General features: G+C 31.4%; 2 protein-coding genes across 3 annotated transcripts; one reads left to right on the top strand and one right to left on the bottom strand.

Moving 5' to 3' along the window:
• The first annotated feature begins 4102 nt into the window (after positions 1-4102).
• Positions 4103-9672, top strand: LOC129882944 (UDP-glucuronic acid decarboxylase 2-like). Its single transcript, XM_055957455.1, has 7 exons — positions 4103-4830; positions 4974-5121; positions 6001-6080; positions 7366-7449; positions 7558-7632; positions 8018-8110; positions 9163-9672. Exons 1-7 carry the CDS (start codon positions 4213-4215, stop codon positions 9385-9387), a joined length of 1323 nt encoding a protein of 440 aa, XP_055813430.1. The 5' UTR covers positions 4103-4212; the 3' UTR covers positions 9388-9672.
• A 375-nt stretch (positions 9673-10047) lies between these two features.
• LOC129882945 (uncharacterized) lies at positions 10048-13901 on the bottom strand. 2 transcript variants are annotated; one of them, XM_055957458.1, is made up of 6 exons: positions 13758-13901; positions 12944-12968; positions 12000-12074; positions 11639-11743; positions 11322-11440; positions 10048-10308 (listed from the first exon to the last, which is right to left on the bottom strand). In XM_055957458.1, exons 1-5 carry the CDS (start codon positions 13760-13762, stop codon positions 11324-11326), a joined length of 327 nt encoding a protein of 108 aa, XP_055813433.1. In that variant the 5' UTR covers positions 13763-13901; the 3' UTR covers positions 10048-10308; positions 11322-11323. The 2 variants fall into 2 exon arrangements, with proteins under 2 accessions (XP_055813433.1, XP_055813432.1); XM_055957457.1 differs by having other exon boundaries at positions 12000-12077.
• Positions 13902-15152: the final 1251 nt, after the last annotated feature.

Raw genomic sequence — 15152 nt, forward strand, 5'->3', positions numbered from 1 at the left:
AAATTTAGGCCAAAGAAAAAAATAATCTAACCCTTTGTGATGATTTAGGATCAAGCGCTATCATATCAAAAGTTATCTCCTTTGTATTAATTTATGTGGTGATATTTAATTTGATACGAACTTAAAAATGAAAGAAAAGATTTTTAAAATTTGCGGCTAAGCTATTAATATTTCTATAGTTATAAACCATCCCATTAAGGGATTAGATGAAATATTTAAAGTTAAATTGTTACTCATTTTGTCCTAAGTGATGGTATTTAATTTGGTACGAACTAAAGAATGAAAGATTTTTTTTAAAAAATTTGTGGCTAAATAAGCTATTAATATTTCTATTGTTATAAATCATCACATTAAGGGATTAGATGAAACATTTAAAGTTACAGATATAACTGTGAAAAATACACCTAAATTATCCCCTTTTTTGAGTTTCATATTTAAATTATTGAAAATGTGAGTTTCATACCTAAACTATCATTTATTGGTTTGAAAAACAAACCTCAGTGGTGTGTTTAATACACTCTCTCTACTCTCTCTATTTTTTGAAAAAACCTTACCACATGGATAAAATATTCCACCTTGACAAAAATTAGATAAACTAGTAATATTAGTTAAAAGTTAAAGATTAAAGTATTTCTATCCCCCAAAAAAAGAAATTATTTTTAATTAAAAGAAATTACTTTTTAAAAAAATAAAATTTAAAATATTTTGCTCACGCACTCCCCCCCCCTCCCGCACACAATCCCCGTCCTTTTATTTTTTAAAATTTCTTTTATAAAATATTTTAAAAAAATTCTTACTTCACCCCTCCCCATTCCTTCCTAAAAAATGTTACTATTTTTCTTTTTAAATAAAATAAAATTATACCACCCCATCTAACCCTTAACTCTATTTTTTGTGTTAGATATGTACATATATGTTTAGGAAAATATTTTTTTCTACTTGCGTACTGAATATAACAGAAATAAAAATTTTATTTTGAGAAAAGTCTTGCGGCAATTAAAAAATGCTTTCTTAAAATCACACACACACACACATATATATATATATGTATATATAACACAAAGCGAGCAAAAAAATTGAAAGCGAAAGGTTTGGTAGGTCTTAAAAAATATATATATCTAAATTATTATTTGAAGGGGGAGGGGGAGATGAAGTAATTTTTTTTTATAAAACTTTAAATTTAATAAATAAAAATAAAACAAAAAAATTAGGGGGGGGGAGGGGTTTATGGTGAGAGAAAGTGGTGGAGTGAGATAAGAAAAATATTTTATATTTTATTTTATAATTTTTTTTGGACGAGAGATAGTAATACTTTAATAATAATTTTAACTAATTCTAATAATTTATTTAATTTTTGTTAAGATTGAACAGTACAAAGGAGTACATTGATGCCCTACCAAATGGATGGGAGGACTATGCATGGAGAAGGATTAATAAGGGAGTACTTCTGTAAGTGTGATCTCACTCTTAACCATATGATTGTTGATATTGTTGGTACTATCACTTAGAAGTCCTTAAATATATAAGTGCATAATTAGCTGCATAACCATGATTGCAGTGATTATTTTTTGCTTCGAAAAGTTAATGTAGACACTCTCTTACTGCATCACACTATGTTGATTGTTGCTTGCCTTTTTATGTAATATAATTGGAATATACAAGGTAGGAGTGGCCTCGGTGGAAGATAAGATGCGGGAGACGCGACTGAGATGGTTTGGGCATGTGAAGAGGAGAGTCCCAGATGCACCAGTGCGGAGATGTGAGAGGTTGGCCATGGAAGGTTTCAGAAGAGGTAGGGGTAGGCCAAAGAAATATTGGGGAGAGGTGATCAGACAAGACATGGCGCATTTACGACTTACCGAAGACATGACCTTAGATAGGAGGGTGTGGAGGACACACATTAGGGTAGAAGGCTAGTACATAGTGACATTATTCCCCCTTATCCGTAGGCGTATTAATGCACTATGATTTCTTGTACTCTGATTTATGGTATTTATGTTATTATCTAATAATACCTACTGTTTTTTGTGCTTTGATTATTTCGTTATCTACTTATCTACTTTTAATATTCTTGTCTGACCTTTTTCTATGCTTCTATTGATCCGAGGGTCTTTCGGAAACAGTCGTCCTACATTGGTAGGAGTTAGGCCTGCGTACACTTTACCCTCCCCAGACCCCACGATGTGGATTTCACTGGGTTGTTGTTGTTGTTATTGAATGTTTTGTTTATGCGGAGTGTAATGTGACAAAAAATTTTAAATAAAAAAGAGAATGTAGTACACATACAATGATTACAATGGAATAAAAGAGAGATGTGTTTCTCAAACTAATAAGTGATAGTTTAGATATGAAATTCACACTCCAATAGTTTAGATATGAAATTCAGAGAAATAGTTCAGATATGTTTTTTAACACTTATCTCAAAGTTAAATTGTTACTCATTTTGTCCCAATTCAATTAGGTGACTTTCTTTTTATTATGTCTAGGAAAAAAATATTTTTACATTTAATAATAATTTAACTTTAACTATTCATTTTACTTTGAAAGGGATAATTTTAGGCACATAAATTTTTATGTCTTGTTTAGATAAAAAATTTCAAAATCTTCAATTTTTCTTTTAAACTCTATCTCAAGTTAATACTTCACATAAATTATGACGGAAAGATTAGTAAATATAGAAAAGTTTTCATTCTTTTTACGATTGATTAAAAGGGAATAATATCATATAAAATGATATAAAAATAGAAGAAGAAACCTTTATTTGTTAACAAAATTTATCAAGCAAATGTCACCTTCGATGATACTCAAAACCTGATTCATCATCTAAGCCTTTACATTTGCAAAATGTTAGCGTTGTTTATTCCTAAATCAGTAACAATTGAATTTGTATTCAAAGTTCAAAAGAACGTGAATTATAATGACCAAATAAAATATTTTTGACATTAGATAACTTGCTAATGAACATAATAAGGAATAATGGAAAAGAACAACATATTAGCAGCTAATTGAACAAGTACGAGGAGAAGTGGTTTTATTTCCTTCATTTTATTTTACTTTACTCATATTGACTTAATATTTTCTTTTAAAAAGTATTTATTATAAATTTATTTTATTAAATTAATTATATTTTAAAATTTTTAATTTGATTATTAATACTTATTTAATATTAAAAATAGTATTAAATGATATAATAATTTTTTAATTCGCTAGAATGAACAAATAAAACAAAAAAAATATTTTAAGCAGAAAAACCAAATAAATGAAATTGATAGAGCAAAGATAGTCGAGATCAGTCACGAAGCTAACGGACTATTATAATTAATGAATCTCAATATCTAGAAAAGTAAAAGCAATCTTTGGTGGATCTATTCAAAAATGAAAGAAAACAATAAATATTAAGGGCGTGTTTGGTACAGAAATATGTTCTTGGAAAATAAATAGATATTTTACTTATTTTGTAATGTTCGGTTAATTAGTAAATAAATATTATTTTAAAAATATTTATATGTAATCTAGTAAAATATTATGAAAATGAGACAAGTAAGGCGGGGGTTGTAGATACTAAGTGAGTAGGGAAGAGATAATAAATTTGACATGTCACTTAATGAGATCGTTTTCTCTATTTCTCTTTAAAAAAGTCATTTTTAAGAAACTCATTTATATTTTTCAAAATATTCGATCAACAAAACATGAAAAATAAGTGCTCCCCTTGTCCTATTTTATATGACACTCAAAAAGTATATCACTTTATTATAATTAAAAAAATTAATTTTATAATTATTTTTTCATCTTTAATAAAATATTTTACAATAAATAAATATCTAACTATTATTTTGGACTATAAATTTTAAAAATTATTTTAAAAAAATATTATATCTAATTAAATGGTGTCACATGAAATGAAACGTGTTAAGTATCATTTTAGTAATAAAGTAAGCAAGAATAACCTAATTTGAAACTACATTTTTTTTTTAAAAAGTGTTAAGAGTAACTTCAACAATCAGCTCCACGCGCCGACCCATAAGTGTGAGTGAGAATTCCCGGCGAAAAATCCTCTTGTCCCACACCTCTTCTTATAGCAGCCCTTCTCCCCTTTATATATTTATTTCCTAATTTCATACCCCAAAAAAAAAAACTATCCTTTTTTTTTTTCCTCTCTATCCCTTTTACATTACAGAAATTTTGAGAGAAGAAAAAAAAAATACAACAATTATGGCTTCTGAATTGATCTATCGTGGACCGGAATCACTCCCGGTTCCCGACGGTTACACTCCCAAACCACACAAACCATGGTTTACTGTAATTCGACCCGTTCGTTACTTGCTACGAGAGCAGAGAATTGTTTTCCTATTAGCAGGCATTGCTATTGCCTCTATAATTTTCGCCCTTTTTCCATCTTCCCGTTCCGGAGGGTTGAGCTATACGAATACCGGGATCTACGACTCGTATTTGCCGTCCGAGTCGACTCAGTCTCAGGTAGCTCACCGGATGGTGTATCAGAATCGGATCGGGTTCGGGTCGTTTAATTCTGGTGGGAAGATCCCGCTGGGATTGCAGCGTAAAGGTTTGAGGATCGTGGTGACCGGTGGTGCTGGTTTTGTAGGTAGTCATCTTGTGGATCGTTTGATTGCGAGAGGTGATAGCGTGATCGTCGTTGATAATTTCTTCACCGGACGGAAAGAAAATGTTATGCATCATTTTGGTAACCCTAGGTTTGAGCTTATACGACACGACGTCGTTGAACCACTTTTGCTTGAAGTTGATCAGATCTATCACCTTGCTTGCCCTGCCTCTCCTGTTCATTACAAACATAATCCCGTCAAAACTATTATATCCTCTGCCTTTTTTTTTGGTTAATGTTTCGTAACATTATTTATGTGATGCAAAAAAATAGGTCTAATAGTAGAAATTATGCTAAATATATTATTATTATTATTGTAAATATGTCTAATCCTTAACGGAGTAATTTTTACAAGACTAATGTGGTGGGGACTTTGAACATGCTGGGATTGGCTAAAAGAGTCGGTGCGCGGTTTTTGCTGACGAGCACCAGCGAGGTTTACGGTGATCCATTAGAACATCCACAGAAAGAGACATACTGGGGCAACGTTAATCCCATTGGTAAGATTTTTTCTTTCTTTTTCATGTGTAATACTAGCTACTTTTCTTTTTATCTTTCTTTAAATTAAATCAAATAAATTAAAATGGAAAAAGTAACTCACCGTAAAAGGGGGTTACGGTTCATGTTAGCTATGGTCTTTGATGGCTCGTGGCTAAGAGTAGTTGGTGGTAGAAATGTGGAGCCACGTGTTGAACGACGATGACCACTAATGACGTTTATATCCTTAGATCCTGTAGGGAAATTTTAATTTTTGTCAACGATGATAACCGTGATTTGCGGGTCCGGCCGCTTCATTCACCTATCTTTTTCCTTTTTCATCCAATTTTATTGGCGCGCCCTTTTCACTTGAAACTTCTCTCTCTTTTATTTTATCCTAGAAAAATAAATTAGCTTAAATTTCTTGTCTTTTTCTCCTCTTTATTTTTCCATTGTCTTTAGTCTTTTGATAATTCCTCCATTCTGAATTTGTTTGGATTACTTTTTTTTTATTACATTTTTTTTTATAATTTTTTAATTTTATATATTGGTGCGTTTAAGATAATAAGATTAAAAAATATTTTGATACATTCTACGTATTTTTATTAGTTTAAGATTATAAGAGACGAACAAATTGAAATGAAGTAATAAATTAGGAATTGTTTTACCATAATAACATTTATATATCCAATGTAATATTACAAGGAGTGATGTTTACGTAGCCTTATTTCTATCTTGAGAAAATGAAGAAATCATTTTTAATAGAAGATCATCGGAGCATAATACCAAGTAGTTAAAAGGAAATACATTAATGAAAAAAATCATGCGAAGATGGTCTGTTTTGCTTTTTGTTTATTTTAATGTAAAATGTGGGGTTAACTGACCAAGAAAGAAACACACAGGTGTCCGAAGTTGTTACGATGAGGGAAAGCGAACAGCTGAAACATTGACCATGGACTATCACAGAGGTGCTGGCGTTGAGGTTTGTACTTTTCTTCCCCTTTTTTTAAACTTAAAGTTGAGGTTAAATTAGTAAGTTTATTTTACGGATGGTCACTGAGAAAGTTACTTTTCTTTTTGATTTTAATTTTCATCAAAAAAAAAAAAAACTTAATGATATATTTCCTCCTTTAGTTTTAGTTGTTCAATATTAATTTGGGATATCTCTTAAGGAACATTGAATAGAATGATAATTTTATTGTGTCAATGGATTGGGAGATGGTCGATTATAGTTAATACTCCCTCGTTCTCATATTAAATGGGCATATTATTAAAAATGTTTGTCTCATATTATTTGATCACTTACTAAATCAAGATAAAATTTAATTAAAGTTTTTCTATTTTACCCCTACAATTAATATGGCTTTTTGGATGTAAACAATTCTCAATACTAACTATTTCTATACTCTATATATATTGCATTGATATAAACAAAGGGCAAAATAATAAAGTCTTTCAATGTATTAATGATTTCTTAATCACCGTGTAAAGTTGGAAGTGTCCATCTAATATTGGACAGAGGTAGTAATAAGGATAAATTAGGAATTAAGGGGTTGTTTTGTTTGAATATAAGTTATGATATGATTAGTTATGATGGGATAAATTATGTTGAAATTATTTCTTATGGAGTATTTGGTTTGTTGTATTCAAAATAATATGCATTGCATAAATTTTAAGAATAAGTTGTTTGTTTACAAAAATATTCTTCACTTTATTTAGTTTTTTATATTTTCTTTTCAAACTTTAGTTATTCAATATTCAGTATTAAAATAAAATTTTCATCTTCATTAGCTTAAATATTTTTATGTGTGTATTTTCATGATTCTGTATGTATTTAGAATAAAATTTTCTTTTTATTTAATTTAAAAATAGAATTTCTATTTTAAGTTTGTTAAAGTAAAAAAGAATTTATGAGAATTCAAAATATAAATAAACATACGAATTAGTCAAATAAATTTATAAATAAAAAGTATATTATATAGTGTAATTTTTTTAATAGAAAAAATATGAAGATTTTTAATAAAAATAAGGACTGAAGATTGTGAATGTTGTTATATATGGTATTAAAAATAATGTAAATATATATGAATATGAAAAGTGAGATGTAAAAAAACTTTAAAGGGATATCTTTGTTATTTACCTATTTTATCCCGGAATAACTTATTCACTAATTAATATATCACCCAAGAGAAGGAATAACTTATTCTCTTACTAATTGTCAATCTCGAAATAACTTATTTCAGTATTAATTATCTATGTTGTTACAGGTGAGAATCGCTAGGATCTTTAACACCTATGGACCTCGTATGTGCATTGATGATGGTCGCGTTGTCAGCAACTTTGTTGCTCAGGTTAACTTCCCCACTTGTCCAATTATTTAAATCTAACGTAAAAGTTAATGGATTCTTGAACTAAGCATCCAAAAGAGAACAGAAAGCTGATATAAAATTTGTATACAGGCTTTAAGGAAGGAGCCATTGACAGTTTATGGTGATGGGAAACAAACAAGAAGTTTCCAATTTGTTTCAGATCTGGTACTTTTCTCTCCTTTCTTCTTTCGTTTTGCTTATTTTTAGCCTTCTTTCAAAGTGGCTTTCAAATGCAAGATTCTTTAATAATTTGACTTCTAGCTTACATTGTACAACATGATTAGAAAATAAAGAAATTAATATCCTGGGACCTAAAGTAGGGTCCCTAGTCTGTTGCAAGGTAAAATATTGTAGTGTAGAAGCACATGCCGTGTTCAGGTAGAAGCCATATATTTGTGACCAGCATTTTTATTTCCATATAAAGGGTTAACAGTATATAATGACAAATTGCTGTTTCTGAAACCAATTATGTAATAAATGTATAAAACCACGTTGCAGTCTCAAAATTAAGAATCTAAACTTTGCTTAATTTTGGTTGATTTTGTTGAAGGTTGAGGGCCTAATGCGTTTGATGGAAGGAGAACACGTCGGACCCTTCAACCTCGGAAACCCTGGGGAATTTACAATGCTTGAACTCGCTAAGGTATGTAATGGCACACTTGTAAACTTCCAAATTGGTGCTGTGTTTCTTTTGCATTAGCATTTTACATTTTAGTCAAGTATACAGAATCAGATTTCTATATCTAATCCAAATCTATAGCACTAATTAGTGCTATAGATTTAACTCCTACATATTACAACTACATACTCAATGCAATCCCACAAATAAAGTCTATTCACTTCAAAACAACTTCAAACACGCGGTATCTGATGTTTCATATTGCAATCTTTTTTATCTTTAATTTAAGGTGCCGTTTGGCCTCAAATAGTTTTTGAAAAAAAATTGGAAATTAATTTCTGGACATATAATTTGCCATTACTTGACAAATATATTTGAAAAAACATTTTAAGTTTCCCAGTTCAACTTGGGTCAAGTTCTAATATTTTAGACGTTTTAAAATTTTAAAAATTACCCTAAATTTTTATATTTAATAAAAATACTCATCATTTATTAATTTCAACGAATATTTATCTACCAACTTACTCTACTAATGTGGCCAACCAACACTATTAAATAACATCTCTATCTACCTCTTTCAGAAAATAATAATTTGAGTGACAAGATTGAGAAAAAAAGAACAATTTGCTTATAATGTGATTAATGTATTGTTCTTGCACATATTGCTTTTTGTTGTTATTGATTGTTTTTAATTATGTTATAAGGTTTTTTATTTTAACGGAACATGTTCATTATAAAATAATAATACAAACTTATGAATATTTTAAATAATTTTTAGAACTTAGGGGTACATAATAATATTTTTGAAATGGTCAAATATTCTTAAAAAAAATTATGGTCAAACGCATGATAAAATTTTACTCAAAAATAATTTGCCAAGAATATTTGGGAATTAGGGGCGAAACACTAGCTAAGTTACAAGTGTCTCAACTTCAGCCAGATACAACTTGAGACATTTGTCAAGTATGTCAATGTGATAACTGGATATTAGGTTAAGTAGCAGTACGTAAATAAAGGGCCCTGTGAAATTATTACCATTTTTGGTGACACGTTGCAATGTTTTTATGATGATGCAGGTGGTCCAGGAAACCATTGACCCAAATGCTCAGATTGAACACAGACCAAACACAGAGGATGACCCACACAAGAGAAAGCCTGATATCTCAAGAGCTAAAGAGTTGCTTGGTTGGGAACCAAAAGTGGCTCTCAGAAAAGGTCTACCTATGATGGTTCAAGACTTTAGGCAACGTATTTTTGGTGACCACAAAGAAGACAGTAGCTCAAAGGTCACCACAGCTTAATAGAGTATGTATGTTTGGATATTGTTATGGTGTTTTAACTTGGTCTGGGGTGAAATGCACGGCGGCGAAAGATGACTCACTCTTGTGCTCATTTAGATTCAGCAGAAGTGCAGGCAGCAGAAGACTCAGTCCCCCATCTACTTCTTCCTTTTCAGTGGTCTTAATAGTTGGTTCATTGTCAATTTTGTAATTCTATTATTATCCTTTATTAACAGTTGATGTAGTCGACCAACCTTCATTATTATCATAACAATAAAACAGGTTCCTATTTCCTCCCCTATATAATTTGGAACTTTTGATTGTCACCCCACAATAAAGGAGATTCCATATCTGGTAGATACTATATACCGTGAATAACAAAGCAAAAATGTTATCCATAGAAAATGTTTTCTAGGAATCTACTTATTTTCTAGCATAAGCAAAAAATATTAACCTAAATAGACACCAAACCAGTTAAACTAAAAATAACCAACAGATGTATATGTATCAATTGGTGATTCAAACACTAAAGGTAATATTCTACTTTTCATTTGGTTATATCTGCTTATCAATTTCAAAATTGAGTAGACTGCATTTGTTCAGTCAATTCATGTGCCGCAACTAGACAGTGTTAAATAGACAAGCACATTCAATGCTTCACACCGAACAATGTAGCTGGAGTTAAGCAAGATAAGTTACCGTACATATTAGCTGGTCATAGGATTCAACATACATGAAAAGCACTTAAGCTCCAACGTTTACAAGAAGTTCGTGAAGAAGATAACAGTATGTAGCAGAACATCAAAATCCTATATCAAGTCTTACAGCAATCAAAGGTGGTGTTCTGCTTAGGTAAATTCCCAAATACGAAAGGTTATACAGAGCTGGTCCAACTCCTAGCTGCTCACAAGTTTTGCTCCAAAGCATACAAATCCAATTCACCTGCATACACAAGTGTATTGAATAGTTAAGACTGATAAGATATTTAAAGACGGGCCACAAAAAATGTGGCAACACCAAGGAAATAAATTAAGAATGTGCTTTACCACCCAAAATTGCATTTCAAGTAGAAAAAAAAAAGGAAGAGAAAATGGAACATTTCTGTATGCAGACAGAAATAGCCTCTTCAGATAAAATGTAAGGAAAATGGTATACGTCCAACAACAACAGGTGGGGTTTGGGGAAGGTATAGTGTACACAGACCTTGGCCCTACCTTGTAAGGTAGATAGGTTGTTTTCGATAGATCCTCGGCTCAAGAAGAGATGAAAAGAAAGTGGCGAAAACAGTATATGTCCATGCTTCCCTAATCCCTTACCCTGCTCTAGCAAGGGAGACTTTTGAGCACAAGGTAAGCTCTTTCAGTATCATTCTTACTGCCTCCATACTTTCATTAGCTAAACTTGGAGAATAGAACATTCAGATTTTAAGCCTATAATCGTTTCCTAGTCCCAACCATTGAGCTTCCTATCATACGTATACAACATTGCACACAAGTCATTCTTCCTATGTTTATAGGACCATTATATTTCATTTATTATCGATCTTCATAGTTCATCAGATACCAGTGCCTCTTTATCTGTCTCCATATCCGTAGCTTGGACAAAAGAACATAAAACTTTTCTTGCTACCATTTACTGCAATTAATTTTCCTATCATGATATTCAATTCTCGCTGGCGACAGCTTGCTCGCCTCGTTTCCAGAAAAGACAATTATTTAAATGCTAAGAGTTAATCATTTTTCGAAGTTCCAAATTTTATTTATAATAAATTTAAACTGGACACAAATATTACTCAGCATTTGCAATTTTTTCATACCAAACATTTGATTTCATAATAGCAGGTTAGAAGGTGATTGCACTTCAAAAATGGACTGATGAAAGGAGCTAGCTCCTAATTCAAATAAAATTACTCCAACCACCATTAAACACAAGCAATGCCAAAGATCCAGTAATACCTCTACTTAGGATTTCGGAGGACAATGATCACAGAATCTCCCCGAAGGAACATCTTGCTGATAAACCTATCTTTGTTAACAGCAACAGCTTTCTTTTTTCCTTTTCCAGTCTTGGGCACCTGAAGATTAAACATAAACAACTTTTGGTAAGTGGAGCCTTTTGGCACAAGTTTCAAATCCAAGACACATTGCCCTAGGAACCTGAAGAATAAACATAAACAATTTTGGTAACTGGAGCCTTTTGGCGCAAGATACAAATCCAAGACACAATACACATTGTCCCAAAAGTTGATTAAGAAAGTCAAGAAAAAACAAACCTCAGTCCACATTTCTCTAACATTTTCAAGGACCATATTACAGTGACGATCAAATGCTCTCACACGACCAAGAAGTTTCCTGTTGTTCCTACAGTTGATGAGCACCTAGATCCAGAAAAAACATCTGTAAGATAACATGCACAAAGCTGATGCCCTTCCACACACAACTGAAGCTTGCATCTAATTCTACAGTATTGAAATCTAAGATAAATGAGAAACTATACCAGCATGACTTTAGAAAGTAAATGGTCAACATAAGCAAGATTCCAGAACAGATTTAATCGCTTCTTTTATAATTAGCATTAATAAATAGGCACAACATAAAGAAAGACAGTCGTCGGTGCTAAAGTCTATTAGATACCTGTGTGTTGTTCTTAACACTCATCATCAGGACAGAAAGTGGGCCAGTATTGAACTCCTCTTCCTCATTTTTCCCCTGCTAGAAAAAAGATCCATTGGCAAAAATAAGACAATCTTTCATAAAATCTGATAAGCAAATCATATTCACTGGGGACTGATGAGGTCCATTCCTCTATCACACCAACATCGAAGGGCATACACTTTTTCGCTATGTGCTTAAGCTGGATAATCTACCAATTCATACACTCTCACTATGAGCTTAATCTGGAAAATTTTGAAGCAAAGCACTTTTGACATCGGGAAGATGAACAAGAAAGTAACTCATATGGAAAATGAACAATAAGATTACATGTATGGATAAGCATACCAAGTATAAAAGAGGAAATGTCAATAGGACGTCTGTTAAAGGAGAACTACAAAGTTTAGAACTAGCTTCTAGGTTATCTGTGTGAAGGTGGGAGCAATACAACTGTAGAAAATAAAGTCTATTAATTCAACTAATAATTTTTATTCTTGAGAGGTTCTAGTTTTTACAAAAAAATCATCCTAGCTACATTGTTATTTTGAAGTTCTAATTGATTGTCTTTTGTTTTATGAGTGGTGAATTCAAATGACTTAACAGACTTGTCAATGTTATGTGCTGAAAAAGATTCTACAGATCAAACAATTTCTTGTTCTCCATATGATAAAATAAAAGATGTATGGCTAGAAAACTATCAGTTGTAATGAGTAAAGCAAGGATGGCGGCTACCAACAAAAGAAATCTAATTGAATACATGGCACTAAGGTGAATAGAAAGAAAAATGAAAGTAAGTACTAAGCAGCAGACAAGCCGTAAAACACAAAATAGTTCTCAACACAGACATAAGCCAAGGGAAAAAAATGAGAAAAATAAACAATAAGAGCTGTGTATAGGTAAAAGACTTGCAAAGTAAGCCGACTTACAGGGGCATCCTCTTCCATTGGCCGACTGCCAAAAATAAAAATAAAAACAAAAGGAAAAGGAAAACAGTTAGTAACCTCCACTTGCTAATATTTGAGCAATACAAAAATCAGCAGGAAAAGAGAAACAATGAACAACAAAACATGAGACACCGACCGAGTTTTTTTCTTACTTCTATTTGTACATCCTACAACCTAGCTAGTCTTTTATTCTAGCCAAAAGAAGGATTCTATCACTCATGTGCACGGGATAACATAGGTTTTTAAGCTTGGATAAAGTAGAGAGTGAATAAAAGGAACTAAGATCAGTAGTAACAAAAGGTTAGAGGGGAAGGTGAATAGTCAAAAATCCAATTTCCCCATCTGCCAAGGCAATGGTTTACCCTACAGGAAACCCAACTAGCATAGTTTTTGAACTGCGCAAAGAGCTCGAAAGAGAAAAAAGAAACACTCCACACCTTTAGCACCACGCTAGTTGGGGTCAGCTATATCAATTTCTCACTCTAATTCAGACTTTCGTTTCAATACTAGTGAATTTACTATCTTTAAATCCAAAAGTACGAAACCCCCCCCCCCCCCCCCAAAAAAAAAAAAAAACTGTACAAAATTAGTCCACAAGACGGCTATAATTCTTCAATTTCCTCGTCAAACAACTAACATTACCTAGGCAAATTATCTACTTATTTGAAGAAATGTAGTCTAACATACGTAATCTACTAAATGGGTTACTGCAATGACAAGAAAAAACCAAAACAATTCAGAATACAGAAATATCAGAGAAGATGGAGCGAAGTGTAAAATATCAGTTTAAACTTACCTCATCTTTGATCAAGCAGAAGAAATTGAAGAGCAACACAGAAGGGGATTAGTATTTGAACTGGCAAAAGAGCTAGGGTTTAAAGAGGGGACAACCAAAATAGTAAAGAAAAAGATTTACTTCCTCTCTTGGCTTCTAAGGTTCAAGCGGGATTTATGGGCTGGGCCACTTATACAAACGGATTACAGCCCAAAATCCTCTCTTGGGTCGGAGTTGTGCCCCTATGAGTCATATATCTAAGCAACTTACGGAAATCACACTAATTTAGGTGTAATTAATTAGATATACTCCAGTTTGTAATATTACAAATTTTATAAAATTTTGGTACGTTCATATAGATGTATCTGGAAATATATGGGGTCAAAATTAGGTGTAATTTATTTTAGATATTGTAGCAAAGCAGATTCCCGTATATCTGGGTAACATAACAAATCTCGCTCGCATCTCTTTCATCTTGCTCGCCACTCTCTTATGTATACATGCAAATCACACCAGATACATGTATCTAGGATAGATGACTATCTTTGCTAGCCTCCCTCCCCAATTTAGTGTATTTGGCGGCAAAAATACATGTATCTTCCTCAATATATGATAGAAAAATCTTAATCATAATAAGATACGTAATTATTTGAAAATATAGATAAAATTAGCATATATGGTATGAATGTATGTCTAATAAGATAGTTTTCCCTAATTTGAATCAGTTTTCCATCTAATAATAAAGAGTCACTTATATGATAAATATAATTATGAATTACAATTACCTATATATACATATATATATATATATATATATATATATATATATATATATATATATATATATATATATATATATCCTCCATCAATTTATCAACAAGTGTAATTCGACCTATTAGATCGTTTTTAAAAAAAAAGACTTATTAGATCTTTTTTTGTTAATGCTTGATGAATTAATTATTTTAGATCAATTTAGGTCTTACTTTAATAGTTAAAATCAATATTTTCTTAATATATTATGCGTTAAATATTTTATTATTAACTAAAATATTGCTTTAATAGTTTAAACTGATTTGTTCATTTAATTATGAATTACGATGAATATCTATATGATACATTTTTTGAAGGGGAACCTTGGGGCAAGGTAGCTGTCCCCTTTGACCTAAGGGTTAGGGTTCAAATCATGAAAACAATAACTAATTTTTGTATTAGTATAAATTATCTACATCACACCTCTAAACGCAGTACTTTATTCATCGAACTGCCCATCTAATTATTAATTACGCTCACCTATCTATGTGTTCCATCATTTTATCATTTCCTTAGATGTTGATCTACTTCATTAAACCATTTTACTTTAGTGTATTATAAATTGATTCTTTTTCAATTAATTTACTCTACATAACCTGAATGTGA

The sequence above is a fragment of the Solanum dulcamara genome, chromosome 3 (assembly GCF_947179165.1).
Source record: "Solanum dulcamara chromosome 3, daSolDulc1.2, whole genome shotgun sequence".
Classification (NCBI taxonomy): domain Eukaryota; kingdom Viridiplantae; phylum Streptophyta; class Magnoliopsida; order Solanales; family Solanaceae; genus Solanum; species Solanum dulcamara.

What these genes read in the sequence shown, in the direction of transcription:
- LOC129882944 (XM_055957455.1), top strand. Translation starts at nt 4,213, where the DNA reads ATGGCTTCTGAATTGATCTATCGTGGACCGGAATCACTCCCGGTTCCC. An exon ending in GGGCAACGTTAATCCCATTG is followed by an intron (nt 5,122 to 6,000) that starts GTAAGATTTTTT and finishes AGAAACACACAG; the next exon opens with GTGTCCGAAGTTGTTACGAT. An exon ending in CAATGCTTGAACTCGCTAAG is followed by an intron (nt 8,111 to 9,162) that starts GTATGTAATGGC and finishes ATGATGATGCAG; the next exon opens with GTGGTCCAGGAAACCATTGA.
- LOC129882945 (XM_055957457.1), bottom strand. An exon ending in GTGTTAAGAACAACACACAG is followed by an intron (nt 11,744 to 11,999) that starts GTATCTAATAGA and finishes TTCTGGATCTAG; the next exon opens with GTGCTCATCAACTGTAGGAA. An exon ending in TTAGAGAAATGTGGACTGAG is followed by an intron (nt 11,441 to 11,638) that starts GTTTGTTTTTTC and finishes TTTAATCTTCAG; the next exon opens with GTGCCCAAGACTGGAAAAGG.